Source organism: Onychomys torridus, chromosome 4, assembly GCF_903995425.1.
Source record: "Onychomys torridus chromosome 4, mOncTor1.1, whole genome shotgun sequence".
Lineage (NCBI taxonomy): Eukaryota > Metazoa > Chordata > Mammalia > Rodentia > Cricetidae > Onychomys > Onychomys torridus.
The window spans coordinates 138,824,692-138,843,410 of NC_050446.1; the positions used below are offsets into that span (position 1 = coordinate 138,824,692).

At 51.2% G+C, this 18,719-nt stretch overlaps 3 protein-coding genes and 1 pseudogene across 4 annotated transcripts in view; 2 read left to right on the plus strand and 2 right to left on the minus strand.

Annotated features, from left to right (window-relative positions):
* Window positions 1-162: 162 nt before the first annotated feature.
* LOC118581955 lies at window positions 163-2,599 on the minus strand (annotated as a pseudogene).
* Eif6 (eukaryotic translation initiation factor 6) lies at window positions 2,070-8,791 on the plus strand. Its single transcript, XM_036183153.1, has 7 exons — window positions 2,070-2,413; window positions 2,566-2,704; window positions 2,815-2,900; window positions 4,513-4,688; window positions 5,149-5,325; window positions 5,516-5,697; window positions 8,517-8,791. The coding sequence occupies exons 2-7, from the start codon at window positions 2,598-2,600 to the stop codon at window positions 8,524-8,526; spliced, it is 738 nt and encodes a 245-aa protein (XP_036039046.1). The 5' UTR covers window positions 2,070-2,413; window positions 2,566-2,597; the 3' UTR covers window positions 8,527-8,791.
* Window positions 8,792-9,316: 525 nt separating this feature from the next.
* On the plus strand, window positions 9,317-10,866 carry Mmp24os (MMP24 opposite strand). Its single transcript, XM_036183154.1, has 2 exons — window positions 9,317-9,460; window positions 9,539-10,866. Exon 2 carries the CDS (start codon window positions 9,542-9,544, stop codon window positions 9,695-9,697), a length of 156 nt encoding a protein of 51 aa, XP_036039047.1. The 5' UTR covers window positions 9,317-9,460; window positions 9,539-9,541; the 3' UTR covers window positions 9,698-10,866.
* Mmp24 (matrix metallopeptidase 24) overlaps window positions 10,255-18,719 on the minus strand; it is a 44,614-nt gene continuing 36,149 nt past the window's right edge. Inside the window, exons 6-9 of one of the 2 annotated variants that reach the window (XM_036183151.1) lie at window positions 18,437-18,651; window positions 16,463-16,601; window positions 14,470-14,736; window positions 10,255-12,945 (exon numbers count right to left, since the gene is read on the minus strand). In XM_036183151.1, the coding sequence (XP_036039044.1) occupies window positions 12,608-12,945; window positions 14,470-14,736; window positions 16,463-16,601; window positions 18,437-18,651 (959 nt within the window). In that variant the 3' untranslated portion in view covers window positions 10,255-12,607. Of the gene's footprint in view, window positions 12,946-14,452; window positions 14,737-16,462; window positions 16,602-18,436; window positions 18,652-18,719 lie in introns of both variants that reach the window. The other variant, XM_036183152.1, reaches the window with a different exon arrangement.

Below are 18,719 nucleotides of genomic sequence, written 5' to 3' on the forward strand. Positions count from 1 at the left end.
ACAGAACCCAGAGTTACCGAGTGTTTTCTGTATGTCACTGGGGCTAGGCACTTCACACATTATTCTCATTCTCCACATCCTCTACGTAGAGACCTCTTGTGCACATTTAGCTATACTAAGTATTATCTCCTCCTCGATTTTTTAAATTTAGTTTTTGAACATTTATTTTATGACTGACTGAAATCTTCTAGAATAACTGGATGCTGCAACAGCTGCCGTCTTGGCTTTCGGTGTTGTGCTCTCACAGTATCCATATCTGAATCTTCCCTAGACAATTTTTAGGTGCCTCATCCACCTAGTCCCGGTAGCATGTCATCTCTTAGCCTTGGCACTCGGGCTATACTTTCTTCTGCACCTGGCAGTGAGCCGCATTCACCACAGCCCGACTTCTGAAGGAGGCAGGCTTTAGAGTCACAGCAGCAGCAGCACAGTGTGTGCATCTTATTGTGATGCTTTCCAAAGGATGACGTTTCTTTCCTTGTCTTCTTTCTGCCGCAGAGGCCAAAGAGTCTGGAAGATACTCTTTCCGTTTTATAAGTATGGGAGCTGAAGCCCACAATTTGGATGGTTAATTTGGAGGCAAAGCCAAGTAAAGGACAGGGTGGGCAACTCCCCCAGTCCAGGGGTCCCTGACTTTAAACACATATTTTGTTTGCACAGACCCTACACACCCTACAGTATCTGTAGTTCCTGTCTCGCTATGTACATAAAATACAGACACTACAGGGATGCTGCAGGTGTCCATACAGTGTACACAGAACAGTGACTAGGTACCCCATAGACGCACACAGTGAGTACACATAGCTCTATATGATGAGCTCAGACAGAGCTTCAGTTGCAAGCACCTAGTCTCATCTGGCTTAATGAATGGCCACAGAAAATACATGCATTCAGTACACACTGCAGAACCCCCTTGAGATTCACAAACTATAAATACACGTGACCCCCATCCTAGCTCTGCTTGTAAAGCCCTACCCTGAACATGCTACAGAGCTGAGAGATTCTTAGATGCAATCTTGAGGGCTGCAGCTTATATGCATAAACCAGAGAAAACAAGGCAGAGATGTATCAAATGACGGAGAGTCATGGAGATGGTGGAGTGATGGGGAAAGTTTATCAGAGAGAAGCTGACTTTGAGGCAGGTATGGAAGGATGGGGTTAGGGATGCAGGAGAGTTAGAATTCTTTGTAGAGTAAGTCAGATGGAAAGAGGGCTCAGTGAGCAAGTCGGGGGTAAAGCAGGGAAGATAAGCAGAGCATGTGGACGGACACTTAGGATACAAAAACAGGTCACCTTGCTGAACGTCTCTTGAAGCTCAGGTTGCAGTTGGTCTTGGGTCTTTCTCCTGAACTCCCCACCCGCCTGAGACAGGGCATGGTACAAGTCAATAAAGCCAGATGTGGTTAGACCCAGTAGCAACCTGATGTGTTCAAAGTTGTGGGATTACACGAAGGGGGTGGGGGAAGGGCAACATTCAGGCCCTTTTCCGATTCCTTGAAGAAGACTCAAAGGCATAAAGAGGGTCTGAGGTAAGGGGTTCTTAGCTTCTTCCTTCTTTGCTGTGGCATTCTGAGACACCCTGAGGACTGCTGTAGATTCTACAATAGATGAGTCAAGTTTATTCTATGAAAACGGGCCACACCACTATCCCCAGGACAGATGGTGACAGCTGGTGTGTGTGTGTGTGTGTGTGTGTGTGTGTGTGTGTGTGTGTGTGTGTGTGTGAGAGAGAGAGAGAGAGAGAGAGAGAGAGAGAAACTTCGTAAGAACACACCAAGGAAGCAAATCATAACACATCTCTGTCCACCCTAGACCTCCTTCTCCAATCTCCCCAACACCCAGCTTCACACATCTCCCCCTCTCTCCGATATCTTCTTCTGTTTCCTAGGGCTCTGGGGTTGCCTTCTCCAACCACTTTGTCCTGGTCTTGGTTCTCCCTACTGGACAATCTCCTGGGTGATTCTTGCCCCTGATTTTAACCCTCAGCCCAGTCTCTGCTCCAGATTCTCATTTCCGTCCGCGTGGCCAGGCTGGGATCCTCCCCTTTCCCAAACCGGCCCCTTCTCCGGCCTTACTCGGTAAATACATCCCTCATCAACCCATCTTCAGCCAGACAACACTGGCCCCTCTCCCTCGAACACCCATCTGCCCAGCCTCAGGTCTAGTTGATTATTCCTTCTAAAGAGACCCAATAGAAAGAGAAGAAACCAACAGACGAAACGACGCGGAGGCGGGGTTGAGCGGAGCCAAACCAAACCACTAGCAACCATAGAGTCCTCCTAAAGGGTGGGGTTAGAGAGGCCGCAAGCTGGGCTTGGCTCCGGTGCTCCCGGAAGCCCGCCTGGGAGGAGGCGGAAACGGAAAGCTAGTACGGGAGAAGTTGTTCCAGCGTGTTGGAGGTTGGAGTCGTTTGGTGAGCTGGGGGGCACGCTGGGCAGCAGGGGTCAGTTCCGGGCCCCGAGTCAGGAGGGCTCCCGTGGGCGCGACCCGGGGCCTGAGAGGGCGTGGGTCTGGGCAAGCGAGGTGGGTTGAGCCGGCTCCTGCTGAGACGATCTGTCGCCCCAGGTCCCGCAGTCGCGCAGCCCCCAGCTGCTTTCATGGCGGTCAGAGCGTCGTTCGAGAACAACTGTGAGGTCGGTTGTTTTGCCAAGCTCACGAACACCTACTGCCTGGTGGCCATCGGAGGATCAGAGAACTTCTACAGGTGAGGCGAGCGCTCCTGGTCCTGTGGCGCGGGGAAGGGGAGGGATGCTGGGGCGAGAGGTCCGGCAGAGGGAGGGACCCCAGGAACCAGCGACTCCCATGTTTCTGCAGTGTGTTCGAGGGCGAGCTCTCCGAAACCATTCCCGTGGTGCATGCATCCATCGCCGGCTGCCGAATCATCGGGCGCATGTGTGTGGGTAAGGCAGGTGGAGGACGCCGAGGGACGGCCGAGGGGAGCCTCGAAGCACTAGGAGTCAATCATTGACTCCGGGACTTGACCCCAGTGATCCAGGGATCTCCAGGCTTTCGATCTCGGTGGACCCTGGCTCTGTCAGGGGTGGGTGGGACTCAGATTGCAGATCAAGAACACTAGACTTCCTGAGAAGAGTCATAGCAAAATAATATTAGGTGCTTTTATTCTTGATCTCCATTTTTCCTTCGCAGCAATACTGAAAAGTAGGGATTGCCTTGGTTAGACTATTGAGGAAACACACTCAGAAGTATGTGACTCATCGTGTTCCACTCCTAGGGTGGAGGGGGATTTTAATCCCATCTCTTTCACGCCTCTGGTTTTATACAAGTTGCTTCATGGTTTTGAGCATTAATTTCTGCCTCAGCAAAATACCTAAGATTCCCAGGTCATCCTGTTTTCAGCTACATTTAAATCTTACATCTAAATACATCTCTTGAATGGCACCTTTACACTTTGACCTCCAAGAATCATTGAATGGCCTCCAACTTTTATTTCTTTTTCTTTTCCTTCCATGTTGGCCTCGGCTGCTCTGTTCAGCTAAGAATGATCTAGAACTCCTGATATACCTGCATCTGAAGCGTGATCTAACAAGTTTGGGATTAGTATGTGTGTGCCACTGTGCCTAAGCAGTCCTTTCTTTGACCTGCCTCAGCCACCTTTTTTTTTTTTTTGTTTTTTGTTTTGGTTTTGCAAGTTGGGGCTATTCAGTCCTTTATTTACCTTTAAAGACGATTTTAAGCATTAAGCATGGATGATGACTCTACTTAGTTTTTCTTATTTACTTCAGCACTCTGATCTTCAATAATAGAGAACCTTTAGCCGTGTCCTTAGGATATGAAGCAAATTTTGACACGATATGGGAGATTTTACCTGGTCTTTGGTCTGATTTAATGAAAGTAACTTGAGGTTCAGAACTGTGGTTCCTAAAGTTTAACTGTAGATGTCATAATGTAGTGTAGTTTGTTCCTTCATGTTGGTGAATGCTTTGTACAAATATTCTAATATAACGAGTATCTAGACAGTTTTTAGTCTGGTGTCTTACAAAGAGTACTACTCTGTAAATGTGAACATCCATACATATTTCCATTGGATATATAATACCTATGAGTGGAATGATAGTCACAGGGTATGTGACAGCTTAGTGTCGTAGATGACACCAGCAGTTATCTGAAGTAGATGGCCATGTACACTGCTGTCAGCATACAGCTTTGGTTGTTCCATGTATTATTGCTATCATTTGATCTTTGAGCAATTTTGGCTATTCAGGTAGGTATATAACGGGAGCACAATGTAAGGCCAAGAGCCTTCCTTGCTAGTCCTGAACTCCCCCACCCATAGTAGATAATGATAAGGTGGGTGATGCTTGTTGGGATAGATTCTCGGCCACCTGAGGCCTGTCCAGGGGACCTGGGGCTCATATATGGATCTGTAGGTTGGGGTTTGAGCTTAGAACTCTCCTAGGAAAGCTAATTGGGTTAGAATGGGAGATACCCCAGGAAGCAGCTCCTATGCTCATGGTTTATCTTTATCCCACCTTACAATTCTGTTCTCTTCAGGGAACAGGCACGGGCTACTGGTACCCAACAACACCACAGACCAGGAGCTGCAGCACATCCGGAACAGCCTTCCAGATTCGGTGCAGATACGGAGGGTCGAGGAGCGGCTCTCAGCCCTGGGCAATGTGACCACCTGCAATGACTATGTGGCCTTGGTCCACCCAGACTTGGACAGGGTGAGGTGGCGGCTTGGTCTGGAAGTTAGCCATTATTCCTCCAGGGCGGGAATTAAGGGTTTCACTTGTGCATTTCCTGTTGTCTGAGCACTCAAGTTTCTTACTCTTGGAGGAATAGTATAAGGGCCTTTATCAGTATCAGGCTGGGGAGGCATTAATCCTTCAGCATCGGGGAGATTGGCCTATTCAGTCTTGGACCATGGGCCATGATAGTTGGTTGACAGTTGAGCTAGGGTATGTATTAGTGAAAAGGGTGACATGGAGCCAAGACTCATGTTTTCAGGGCTTGCCTAGGTTTTAGGAGCTCCAGGCTAGGCCTAGACTCTTAGCCATACCCATGTCTTACTCCGTGAGGCTTCCATGTGCAAATGTGTAGTAAAAGGACTCAGGGTTGTTTAGAGAGCCCCTGGGTATTTGGCTTGCATGTCTGGACCCTGGGCAGAGTACCTTTGGTCAGCAGGAGACAGAAGAAATCCTGGCTGACGTGCTCAAGGTGGAAGTCTTCAGACAGACGGTTGCGGACCAGGTGCTAGTAGGAAGCTACTGTGTCTTCAGTAATCAAGGAGGTCTGGTGCACCCTAAGACTTCAATCGAGGACCAGGATGAGCTGTCCTCCCTTCTTCAGGTTCCCCTTGTGGTGAGCATTCCTGCCTTCTGACCCGTCTACTAGATGCGATCCCTTTGTCAGTCCTTGGGAATCTGGGTCATTATCTTCCCTGGTTTGGGACTGGGGCCTTGAGACACGAAACTTTGGGAGAAGAGTCCTCACTTGAAGCAAGAGAATTTGTTTTGGTGCCATGACTTCTATTGAGCTCACACCTCTGCAGGCAGGCACTGTGAACCGAGGGAGCGAGGTGATTGCTGCTGGGATGGTAGTGAATGATTGGTGTGCTTTCTGTGGCCTGGACACGACCAGCACAGAGCTGTCAGTGGTGGAGAGCGTCTTCAAGCTAAACGAGGCCAAGCCTAGTACCATTGCCACCAGCATGCGGGATTCCCTCATTGACAGGTAACTTTGCCTTTGTTTTTGTTTTTCGAGACAGGGTTTCTCTGTGAAAGCCTGGCTGTCCTGGAACTCAGAGATTCACCTGCCTCTGCCTCCCAAATGCTGGGATTAAAGGCATGTGCCACCATGCTCAGCTCACTTTGTCTTTGAGAGGAGAGGAAGAAGATGCATCCTTGAACAAGAGCCATGTTGTGTTTGGGTGGTTTTCCCCAAATGTTAGAGTGAATGTGCATACCAGCTTAGAGCATCTGCTCATACTCAGTCTTCCTTGAAGATTGGGCTCTCTAGGCAGACCTTTCCTGTATTCATCTTTTTTGATTACTGACCATGTTTTTGCATTTGTATTTACCTATGAGACCGCTGTCTCCAACTGGTGGCCTAAGCCCTGAGATAGAAAAGAGCTGTTGTTGTTGGCTAGGAAAGCTTCCTCTTAATCAACGGGGAGACCCTAGACTGCTAAGGCTGCGCTTAGACAGTTTGCAGGTGGATTTTTGTATCGAAATCATGGTTGCATATCAGATATCCCCCCATGCTCCCCCCCCCCCCCCCATACATGGTTTCTCTGTGTAGCTTTGGTGCCTTTCCTGGAACTCACTGTAGCCCAGGCTGGCCTCAAACTCAGATCCGCCTGCCTCTGCCTCCTGATTGCTGGGATTGAAGGCGTGTGCTACCACTGCCTGGTCAGTATCAGATATCTTGCATATCAGATATTTTTATTATGATTCATAACAGTAGCAAAATTACAGTCTTGAAATAGCGAAATAATTTTATGGTTGGTGGTCACCACAACATGATGATTATTAAGGGTCTCAGCTTTAGGGAGGTTGAGAACCACTGGTCTAGACTTGTGGATTAAAAAGCTAACCAAGCGAGGCATGGTTGCTCACTGTCATCACTTGGGAGGCTGGACCGAGACTTGACTCTTACCTGGAAGAGCAGCAGGAGCAGGTGCTGAGTAGCTGGGTAGTCTGGCCTCCCTTTTAGCCTGCCAGGGACCTTTCTTAGGGCATGCCACGGAAGGACTCCCCCTTTATCCTGTTGCATTTGTCTGCACTGATGCAGAGATAAGGTTGCCTGGGGTTAATCAGGTAGGGTAGTTCTGTATCCTGTCCCTGAGGGGTTCACAGTGTACATGAGAGAGACGTTTGCTATATGTGACTTCTAGCTGTTAAATGAGAAACAAACAGTCCCTTAATTGTCCCCATATGGGTAGCTTGTGAAACAGGTGGGACGTCTTCTGGGATTATAGAGGTTTCATAGTGATATTTAGTCTGCTTCCGGGGATAAGGATGTGTTTAAATATGGAGAAAAGAGTGAGGAAAAACCCCATACAGATAGAGAGATGGGAAAATACTGAGTATGTGAAGGATAAACGTTTCCCTAGAGGCTGATGGCTTTAGATTCCAGTATCAGCAAGTTGTGATTGTTAACCTGAGATTTTGAGCTTTAGTAGATGTTGGGTTGCTTGTTTATGTAGGTTCTTAGTGCCAGTCTCTCAGAGGTTCTGACTGTACATGGAATACAGTCCAACTCTGTGTTTGGTTCTTTAAAAGATAGTGTCATGTGACCCAGGCTGGTGATGTGGTGTGGCTAGAGCTATGTGCCACCACACCTGGCTGTGTGCATGTGTTTAAATAAGCTACTTTTAGAAATGTTGATGAGGACATTTTGGTACTCCCTCTGACTAACTGCTGTCAGAGCTGTTGAACAATTGAGAGTTTATGCACTCTAGGCAAATACTGTACTGTTGAGTTACACCCCAGCCTGAGAAGTTGTTCCACAGTGTTTTATGTGCCAGAGTATTAACTCGATGATCAAAACACGCACTGTCCTTTGGAACATGGAATTTTGTAAGGAGACAGTGCCAATCATTTAATTAAAGGACAAAACTTCTTAGTAACAACTGAAAAGAAATTTCTGTAACTTAATAATTGACCTATCAAAAACTATAACAAAATATTGTCAATTATAGAAATTGTATTGCAGTTAAGCAGAACTGCTAGCGGCTGGGTTAGTGTGCTCCTGGTAGTCCTGCCTATGCTCTTAGACAATAGAAAGAGAAGAAAGGGTATGGGAAAGGAAGGGAAGCTTCCTTGACAAGTTTTGAGCTGCCCATAAGAAAGATGCCAGATTGGCATGGGGAGGTAGTATAGTGGGTCAGGTGCTTGCTGGGTAAGCAGTATTCCCAGTACCCACATAAAAACTGGGCCTGTGCCACATATCTGGAACTCCAGTGCTGGGGGCTCACTGGCCAGACAGTCTAGCAGAAGTGATGAGCTCCAGGTTCAGTGAGAGACCCTGTCTCAAAAAAGACATTGGCAAGACACATGACGCCAACCTCTGTACATGGCTGCATCCACAATAAGCATTTCAGTTTCGTTAATCAGGCAGTGATCACCACCTTCAATAGGAGCGAGTTCACTTAGCCCTTATAGAGCAGATCTGTTTTCCAGCCTAGTATTTGTGGCCTTTTGTATCAGCAGTTCTGGAAAAGGAGGCCAAAGATTTGGCCTCAGCCTGGCCACTTCGAGACTGGTCTGGGCACATCTTGTTCTCACTGACCTTTCTTGCTTCTCTCTCTTATGTTCTGAAGCTCGAGTTTATGAATAAATTGGAGAAAGGTGGCCCAGTGAGGAAAGAATTGGTTTTACTTTTCACACCTGGAGAGTTTAGGCTAGACCTTCAAATACAGGATTTGTTCGAATCTGGAAACCTAGTGGGGATAAGTGTAGCTTCTCAACGACTGAACTAAAACAGGTCAAAGGGTGGGGCAACATGTATCCTGTAAAACAGCTACTGATAATACACTTTTCTCTTGACAGCCTCACATGAGTCACCTTCCATGCTGTTGTGTGGGCTCCTGCCTCTGGACTTTGGCTCACTTTTTATGCCTGAGCTAGTCTGTAACAAATACTAGCAGCAGGGCATGGCAGAGCTCACCGGAGCTGAATAATTGAGTACCCAACCCTTCTCCACCTCTGCCATCTTTTGACTATTGCTACAGAAAAGCCTGCCGTGTCATGCTGGCTTTTGTGGCTCCTGGATGAAAGTCTGCTATCTTGTGCCCCGCCCTATTAAAGGACTGCCTCCGACCATCCTCCGTGTGCTGTTTGTGGACCTTCTGTTTGCAACACCTTTGCCAGCTCTTCCTGGGTCATGGGGGAGTTGGGTGGGATTGACATGCAATGCTTTCCCTCAAGACGGGAGACCTGAGAGTGTGGTGGGGCACACCTTTAATCCCAGAGGCAAAGCAAGTGGATCTGTGAGATCGAACCTGCCTGGCTACATAGGGAGTTCTAAGACAACCTGGTCCATGTAGTGAGGTCCATCTAAGAAAGAAAGATGAACAAGAGGAAGTAGTGCTGCCCCCTGGGGTTCCGTTTTAACCCATCTTCTGCCTTGCTTTCCCTGGCCTCAGAAGAATCCCTGCTCTCCTCCCTGCCTGGGCGAGCACCTTGTGAAGCCACAGGCACACAGCTTCTGTATACTATATCCCTGTCTGACCTTGAGGAAGACCGAGTAGCCTACCTTGGAGGCCTGGCTGCCTCCTGTGGTTGGCTCCAGTGGAGCCTTGCCGCGCGTGGGGCGGAGCCTGGGGCCCTGGGCGTGGCTGGCCAGTCGCAGCCCTCGCGCTCAGTGGGCCCGCCCCTGGCGTGCGGAGGCTTCTTCACCACGGCTCTGGCGGCTGCGTCATAAAGCTGCTCCTCCCAGGCCAGGCTGCCCAGGCTGAGCTTCCGGCAAATCCGCTTTCACTTCGCTGCCTAAGGTGAGGGTGCGGTAGGGTGGTGGTGGTGGGTGGGGTGTCGCCTGCTCTGGCCTGATCCCTGATGGGCTTCTGTTACAGACCATGGGCGCTCTGCTGAGTGGTGGCCAGGATGGCCCGGAGCCTGCGCAGCCCCAGCCTCCGGCGCCAGAGGGTCCGCAGCAGCCTCTGCCCGAGCCCGGCCCATGGGGACCACTGGATGATGTGCGCTTTCTAATCGCCTGCACATCCTGGTATTGACCGGTTTACCCCTGGCCTCTGTGCTCTCTTGGGCCTGGCCTGGCTTTTGTCTCTTCACCCCATGATTTCCTGTCTCACTTCCTCACTCTGGGCAGGGATTTAAGAAAGATCATGGAGAAAAAAAAAAAAAAAAAGATCCTGGAGACTGGAAGTCCCACAGGGCGACCTTAGAGGACTGCTTCCCGACCCCAGACTTGTTCCCTTCCTCACCAGCCCCTAAAACAGATCATCTCCAAGCCCCTTTCCAGCTCCACCCTGGGGCAGCCTTCCTGAACCAGAAGAACCAGGTCTTTGCTGGATCGTGATGCTGTCCAACTCTGGTTTCCCCTTCGCTAGAGCTGAGCTGCTGCAGGTGTCCCACGTCATGGCCCCGTGTGCCCTGTCTCCAGAGAAGCCTTGTCACAGTGACCCTCCCATACCCCTGAGGTGCCTGGGGGTAGGACATGTGATTGCTGAGATGCATGAGGCAACTGCAGAATACCCCAATGCACCCTTTTCTCCCTGAAGCTTCTTAAGGGCACACTTAGGCCCTGGTCTTTGTTCCCATACCCCAGGGAAAAGACACTGTATTTCTGTTTTATTTAGAAATGATTTAAAAAACATTATACAAAGGCTGATCAGTTTAAAATGTGACCGACACTGAAATGCTGTGTTGTCACCCAGGCTGAGGGGAAGCTGAGCTCTGGTGGCCCCCGGTGCTTTGCCCCTCTGACTGCTCTATCCTGGGGTGATGGACAAACAGATGATTGCAGGCAGAAGAATCCAAGATTGGAAGCCTCTAGGCTGAGCCCTCTGGGCCCAGCCCTGCGTCCCTCACATTTGCAGCCTGGGCTGCCTGCCTCCATCTCCTGCTCTTTCTCAACTGGTCTTGGAGTACCAGGAGCCAACAGGGAGCCTGCGGGGCCTACAGCTTTCCAGAAGTGAGAGCACCAACCTGAGGAGAGGGAGGCCCAGAAGATAGGAATAGAAAAGATGTTATCTTAGACCCTAGAAGGGCCCACAGACGGGAACATAGACCCAGCCAGGGCCACTGGATGGCAGGGGCAGACAACAAGACCTCCCTGTGCTTCATCTGAGGGCAAGAGGAGTGTAACCCTCAGCCTCTTAGGGCCTTCATGTGAGTGGACAGACGTGAGCTAATAAAGTGCTTCGCAAAGTATAAAACACTGTACAAACCTATGAATCACTAAATCTCTGCAGTTGTTCCCCGCCTGCCCCAGGGAGCCTGCCCTTGGCTGAAATGAGAGAAGACAGGATGATGATGATGACGGGACACAGTGGACCCATATAGATAGATGCTTCTGGGACGAGAGTTTTTACTCAACAGCTCCCAGGGCAGCAGGAGTCCCTGTCTGTGCTACAGGGTAAGCTGACCGAAGTGCCAGAGCCACAGGGCAGGGCAAGGCCCATGCAGGCTCAGAGGGCAGGGTTGGCGACCTCCTAAGCACCCTGAAAGCTGCCTCTTATCATTTTTGGACTTTGGCAGCGAGCCAGCGAGCATTACTGCACCCATTGGTCATGACAAGCATGGGCTGCCAGACTGGAGCAAGTCGAGCCTAGGAACTCCTGTCAGGTGTGAAGAAGGGCCTCGGGTTAAAGAAAGAACAGAAAAGCAGGGTGGGGTAGGGAGTGAGGGGAAGCCCCAAGCATGGGGCTGCTACCCGCTAGGGGTGCCCATTTCCTAAGAGCAGTGCACGAAGATGGGCCCAGTGAGCTGGGCTGCCAGGGTCAAGACTGGAGCACAAACACCATCTCCAGGCTGAGAGATTGAGTTGCCTCAGGGTCACTGGGGATGTGGACAGAGGACTTAAAAGGCTGCCCTGGTCCTTTACTCTGAGGCTATGACAATGGTGGCTCAGCTGGAGCCATTGCTGCTTCACCTAACTAGTCAGATTGAGCCCCCATGCCATGAAAGACAGGCTGGGGCAGGGCTGGGACAGTAGTGAAAAGGGAGTAGAGGATGGTTACAAACTTGGATCTGCCTCCAGAACCAGGATCAGTCCTGCTCCAGCTGCTGAGCCTCCTGAACAGGCCCCTGCTAGTATCAGGATCCTAGAGCGACCTTGGCAGCACGTGGTCCTTAATGCCGGGAAGAGGAGTGTAACCCTCAGCCTCTTAAGGCCATCACACTGGCCTCATCACCAAGACAGTCACCTCTAATTGACCTAAAGCCTCAAGTAGCCTTTGCAAAATGGGACTTTTAAACAGTAGTGACAGGACATTTAAATATTCACGACATGACAGCTGGGGCCTTGTGAGACCCAGCTGGGCCACAGCCTTGCCTGCAGCATGTGACCCTAAATCCTGGGTCTCAGGGGAGACCTGACAAGTGGGGCAGGTTTCCTGAGGAATCTGCTCTTGGCTAGCAGGGGAAACCCAGGCTTTTGCCCACTGTGTTGGCAGCAGGGGCACTGCAGCCTTGGAGGATAGTTGGGTAGGGGTGAGGAGACATCTGACCAGCAGGTGTTGGTAGAGGAGACTGGGATTGGTGGCATCTTGGGGAAGAGGGTGGGGTGAGAGCTAGTGCTGGCTTGCCTCAGAGGGCTGGGTCCCAGCCAGGCTTGGAGCTTCAGTACCTTGCAGACACCATAGGATGTAGTGACCTCAGGGGCACCTCCTGGCATGATCCTTGCCTCCTGACAGGGCCTGGCCTATTCCTTTGAGTAGAGAGTGATCTACCCAGGCCAGCAGGCTGGCAACTGGGTGTCAGCTACCCAACCTGGGGCACAACCACCACCACTCCCTGCCCCACACTCATCCTAGGCCAATGCACCCACCACTTCAGCTACACATGAACCTGGCCTAGGGCCCTGCTGGCCCCGGTGGGCAGTGGCTAGAGCTGCCCCTCAGGCCCTGGTGAGGAAGGGCCTGGCTGGCCAGACTGGGTAGACAGAGAGGGCTCTGGGCTGCTCATACCCACTCCTGGACTGGCCGCTTATAGTAGGTGACGGGCTGAGGACCCGCCTTGTTCTTGAACTGGAAGATAGTGTAGAGCAGCACCAGGAGGCAGAGGGACAGGGTGCAGGGGACAACCACAGCCACGGCATTCACGGAGCCTGGCGCGTCGTCGATGGTCACCATGATGTCCACATCATCCTGGGGCAGCCTCCGCTCCTTACGCCGCTCTACCTCCTTCTGCTTGCAGCCCATCCAGTCACGCAGGATGTTGCGTGGGTAGCCCGGCTCCACACTCAGTTTCTGGTTGTCAAACTTCCAGTAGTCCCGACCTTTGTAGAAGTAGGTGTAGTCTGCAGAGAAGGGAAGGACTGAGCACCACCACGCCCAGACACGCCCTAGCACCTGCTCTGGACTAGTGCGGACCTGGGGTGCTGTGGCAGTGTGCAAAAGAGAAACTCCAAGTGGAAGGGGGGGGGCGAGTGGCCTGCTGGAACCCAGGTGGTTGGTGAGTGCAGCGCTGCCCTGATTATACAGTAACTAAGAAAGCAGAGGGGGGCCCAGGACATGGAGCATCCCACCTGTTAGTTCAAAGGTGCTGGGAACCCTCTGAGGGACTTTGAGTAGAGCTGACAAATGCTTTCATTTATACTGCCCAGGCTGGATCATTCTTAGTCTGGAAACAGCTCTGTCACACCATGCCCCAGGCTTCCGATAAGGGTCAGATCAGGCCCCCAGTTTAAGGCTTGTACAGTGCCATCTCCACAGCTCCAGGGTCTCAGTCTAACTCTTGCCCCAGGCCAATGGGAGTTGAGGGGCAAAAATTCATCTGTTGGCAGCAGACACCATCGCTCCACAATTACAGAATGTGGGGAGTGGGGACTTGACATATATCACTCTGTAACACAGATGCAAGTTCTTAGGACACGTCTAGTGGCTTTGATGGCTGGAAGGGAAGAAGGCCAGGCAACTGGCCAATTACTCCGGAGGCAGCTCCCTCAAGGCTCCCAGCAACAGCCTTAGCAACTCAGCCAGCCAAGCAGCCCACTAGACTCTCCTCATTGGCTGGCTTCCCGGGACTTTCATTGGTCAAGGTCTTTGGCATCACCTGTCTCTGAGGCTCCCCACCCCCAAAGCATCCTGTTTTGAAGCCACTAAGCAGTGGTGTCCCTGCCACCTTTATTTCCCTTTTAGCTTTGTTGTGACGCTATTTGCTGTCACTGGACTGAGAAGTATGCACGCCTTGTCCTGAGCCCTCCCACACAAGCTGGCTCTCAGTAATGACTGTGCCACAAAAGACTGAGGCCTGACATCTTACACAAACTGAAACACTAATGAGATGGGAGAGCAGCTATAACTTGTACACGGCGTAGACATGTGGTGGGCTTTACCGTAGGTGCGCTCTGTGATTTACCTTATCAATCTTTTATTGATCATTCCCATTTCACGGATAGTCGAATGAGAAAAGGTTGATGATTTGCTCAATCTTATGAGTGGTGGAGGAGGGAGTCTGTGAACCCAGCCAGCCCTGTTCAAGTCAGTGCTTTTAGCCAGATCAACAGGAGGTCATGGGTACTTGCTCAGCATCTGGTAAAGACTGAACCTCCTTTGAGAAGCTTCTAATCTGGTAGGTAGATAGGCTGGGAGTTTCCTGATGGCATGGTGAGCGATTGCTAGCCTAACCTTTGTACCCCGTGAAAAAGCACCTTTGAACCGCCCCTGTCCATCACTGCAAGTTAATTCACCATATGAACACGGTCCATTTGGGGCAGTTGTGTGTTATCAAGTTACATCACTCAAATCTGGATACCCAGAGAATTTGGGCCCTGAGAACCACTAAAATTAACTCCCCATTCCCACCTCAGCTTGGTCCTTACATCCTTCCTTGCTGATGAAGGCCCCTTGTGGAGCCTGCGGGATGCCCTTCCACACCGTGATGGGCTTGGGGTAGCCAGGGTCTGTGGCTCGCCGTTCCTCGCTGTAGCGCCAGTACCGCTCGCCTTTGAAAAAGTAGGTTTTGCCCACAGGTTCCCAGCGCAGAGCTGTGTCGATTCCTTCCCGGGGCAGGCAGCTGCCCAACTCTCCCAAGCTGTGGGGGTACCCAGGCTCCACTGTCACTTCTTTGAACACCCAGTACTTGTCACCTGCGGGAAGAGTACAGAACCAGCCTTTCAGGAGCCACCCAGTGCCTCAAGTGTTGGCCCCTTGCCCATCTTCATTCATAAAGTCAGAATGTATGTGTTCTTAGCCCCTGGCCCAACCAATTTGGGGAGCGAGAAGCCAATCATAGATTTGGGGCAATGTGTGCCATGCTACGTAGGCTCTCTGTCCCATCATCTTGGTTTTGTTATTCCTTTTTGAGACAGTCTTGTTTTTTATCCTTGACTAGCCTGGAATTCATTATGTTGACCGGTCTGGTCTCAGACTTCCAGGGGTCTGCTTCCTAAGTGCTGGGATTACGGGTGTAGTCACCACACTTGGCTACCCTCTTTCATTCTGGGTGATCACTCCTGTTCTGATGGAGCAGTACCTACTCCTGCAACAACCCAGAACCTCGGTGTCTTCATTGTGTTCGGAACCCGGAAGGAGCTAGTGTCGTGGAAGTCTCTGTAGGCGAGCAGTGTCTGCATGCAGGAAGCCACAGTTACTAGTTTTTGCACACTAACAGTTTCAGTCAACTGTTAACCAACATTCCCACCTGGACCACAAGGCTTTACCCATCTAAGCCTGAACCATATGGGGAAGGTTGCCCGTTCCCCGTGGGTCCATTTGTCCTTGACATGCCTGTCTCCTGTCAAGCAATGCACACCCACTCAGGACTTCAGCCGCTCTTCACACATCCGCTCAGGGCTCTCCCGCAGCCTCACACTGCTATACAGACACCTGCCTCTGAGGACACAGCCCCCTGCGCACTTGACCTGAGCCCCGCCCCCTCACATCCTGTGCTCTTCCATGGTCCCTAGCTCCTCAACTGGGTTTTCAGAGCTCCTCAGTCTAGCAGAAAGGCTTCTTTTTCACCACCTTTCTACCTCCCAGCGTCCCTAAGAAGTGCTGGCATCATTGCTGAGTCTCTTTCCTTCTTCCTCTCGAAGTACTCAGCCACTCATGAGGCCCCGAAACTTCTCACAGCCATCCCGTTCTCCAGCTGGGCTGCTCCTCTCTGGCTTGGGCCTCACAGGCAATGTTGTCCTCTGAAATACCCTCCTTGCCTCCCTGCATGCCACCTCTCCCATGGTTCTGCTACTCAGAAACCTGCAGTGAATTTCCGGCATTGGCCTGACAGGCCCAGACTGAATTCTGGCCTGGCCACCACAGCTCTTCAGGAATTGCTCTCCTATGACCCTTCAGTGGCTGTAGGGCGAGCTTCTGAGCCCTGGGACTGGCTTCCATACTCCACTGCATTCAGCCACGATGTTCGGTTCCCTGTGTGCTAGCCTTGCATTTCACTATCTGTATCTTATCCAGCTTTGGTGGGGCCAAGTCAAGGTTACCAGTGTGAAACAACTCAGAAGTGGGCTAGCCCAGGCTGGGTATGCTAGCCTCCTTTCCCCTCCCCTCTTATCTCTGCCCTGTGTGGCCTGCTCTGTCTGGGCTCTTACAGAAAACTGAGAGCATGACCTTCCAGTGGAGTGCTCGGTGGTCTTTGTTGTGCCCTGTACTTCATAGTATTATTATTATTATTATTATTATTATTATTATTATTATTTACCCCATCTACATTGGCACTTTCTTGACTTGGTTTCCCCAGATGATATACTTCCTACCTGCAGTGATCTGACCCTTAAGAAATCAGTGTCCGTCCATCTGCTTCCCACCTCACCTCTTCTGGTGTAGATGGGGAAAAGGGGCACAGAACATGCCCCATGTTACCTTTGAAGAAGACAAATCTTCCATCCGCCCTTTCATAGGCGGCGTCTATGCGGGCGGGCAGGCCCTTCCAGAACTGCTCAATCTGCATGGGGTAGCCCTCCTGAACCCGGTTATTGCGCAGGCGCCAGAACCAGCGATCCTGGGGGGAGGGTGGATGAGAAAGGCAGGTGGCTGGTCTTACCTCTGAATGCAGTGATCTCAGCCCCAGGGCTCAGGCCCAGCAACCCAACACCAGCCCTGGGCTCAGCCTCCCAGCTTCCCATAGAGCCTGTCCATCTGCCACCTCCAGCTCTTAAAAGAAGACAGGATGTAACTCTTCATTTAAACCTCCTGCTGTGCAAGGACTAGGAGACACAGAGCAGATGGGTGTGGGAGAGGTGTGGAAAGGCAACTGCCAAGGCCTGGAGTGGCCACATGAGGGCAGCAGAAAGTCACTGATATCAGCTGGGCTGGGCCTGGGCTGGGGGACCCAGTGTGGCACAGGGGAGGGAGGATAAAACCCACACTTGCCTGTGAACACTTTATTGGGAGGCTCAAGGAAATATGAGTGCTGCTGTAGGAATATGGCTCACAGAAGATAGCACAGAACTAGGGTATTTTTAAAAATTTATTTGTGTATATGGGTGTGTGCCTGAGTGTATGTATGTGTGTGTGTGTGTGTGCAAGAGTCTACAGACATCAAAAGAGGGCATTGAATTCTCTGGAACTAAAAGTTAGAGGCAGTTGTGAGCAACCATGTAGGTACTGGGAACTGAACACAGGTCCTCTGCAAGAGCAGTAAGTGCTCTTAACCACTGAGGTATAGCTCCAGCATTTAAAAACTTTCAGGTCCAGTTTTTGTTTTTGTTTGTTTGTTTTGTTTTGGTTTGGTTTTTTTGAGACAGGGCTTCTCTGTGTAGCTTTGGGCCTTTCCTGGATCTCGCTCTGTAAACCACGCTGGCCTTGAACTCACAGAGATTCGCCTGCCTCTGCCTCCCAGTGCTGGGATTAAAGGCATGCTCCACCACCGCCTAGCTCAGGTCCAGTTTTTAAAATACTTTATTCCGACTTGCACAACTCTGTCAAGTCAATCTGACACATTCAGAGTCTTAAGGAAGGCCAAAGGCCATGCCTAGAAGCAGTCACATAGTGAGAGGCAGAACTGGGCTAGCCTACGTGGTCTGATTTTGACTTAGTGCTTGAAGCTTCCTAGGGACACCTTAGGAAGGGAAATGGGGTAGCCTTTCTCTGCCCGCAGTGTCATGGAGACCTATTGTCCACCACTTGATGGAGGGTATTTCACCAGTGGCCGGAAGTGTACCAGCAGCAGCTTCCCGTTCTTTTGTGATGGCTTCAGCTTCATTTTGCATCCAACATGGAATGACTCTGATGGGCCATTCTAGCTCTAGAACTTTCCACGAGGGGCTGAGTTGGCACCAGGTCTGTGTCTCATCAGCTTTTTCCTCTGTCCTGACCTGCTTCCTGCTCCTCCTGCCCACATCTGTTGGTTCTAAAGGTCCTTAACCAGAACCCCTCCTTCCAGATTCTAGCCTGCCATGCACCATGCTCAGGTAGTCCCTGGCTCCCATGACAGGCTCAGGACAGGGAACATGATACAGCCTGGCCAGTACCCGTCACTCATGCCCTGGACGGGAAGCTGTAGCTCCCCCACCCATGACCAGGCCCATTAATCTTCACACATCCTTTGTCGGAGGAATGACTACCCCAGGTTGGGTAGCTGAGGTCTGGAGAAGGAGGGTGGCTTATCCCAGGTCAAAGACCAGAAGCCATCGCCAGCATTTTCCTGAGCATTGATTGGCTCCTTGGAAGCTGTCAGTTCACCAAGTTGATTAACCTGTCAGCACCAGAAAGAGACTCGGGGTCCCAGCCGCTAGACCAGCTCCTGTCCAGGCCCCACAGCAGCCGGGCGATAGAGCAGACACCTCCACTGTGGGGAAAGGGACATCCTGGGTGGCACTGGTCCACCAGCCGTACCTTGAACACAAACATCTCGCCCCGGAAGAGGGCCACTGTGTTGAAGTTGCCGTCACAGATGTTGGGCTTGGCACCTGGAGTGGACGGTCGGTCCCCCAGAGGTGGCCGAGGGGGCCTGGGCTGCCGCTCATGTTTCCTCTCAGATGGTGAGTGGATCCTGCGGACCGGGAGTGTAGGAAGGGGCCTTGTGGGCTCCAGGGGTTCAGCTGGGGGTCCTGGAGAGAGGGGCTGTGTCTTAGAGTGGGCCCAGCTCTCCCCGCTGTCATCTACCCCATCACTACAT

Excerpts from the sequence above, each read along its gene's own strand:
- Eif6 (XM_036183153.1), top strand. The coding sequence starts at position 2,598 with ATGGCGGTCAGAGCGTCGTTCGAGAACAACTGTGAGGTCGGTTGTTTT. Across the intron at positions 2,901-4,512 it reads CATCGGGCGCATGTGTGTGG|GGAACAGGCACGGGCTACTG; the intron begins GTAAGGCAGGTG and ends TGTTCTCTTCAG. Across the intron at positions 5,326-5,515 it reads TTCTTCAGGTTCCCCTTGTG|GCAGGCACTGTGAACCGAGG; the intron begins GTGAGCATTCCT and ends ACACCTCTGCAG.
- Mmp24os (XM_036183154.1), top strand. The coding sequence starts at position 9,542 with ATGGGCGCTCTGCTGAGTGGTGGCCAGGATGGCCCGGAGCCTGCGCAG.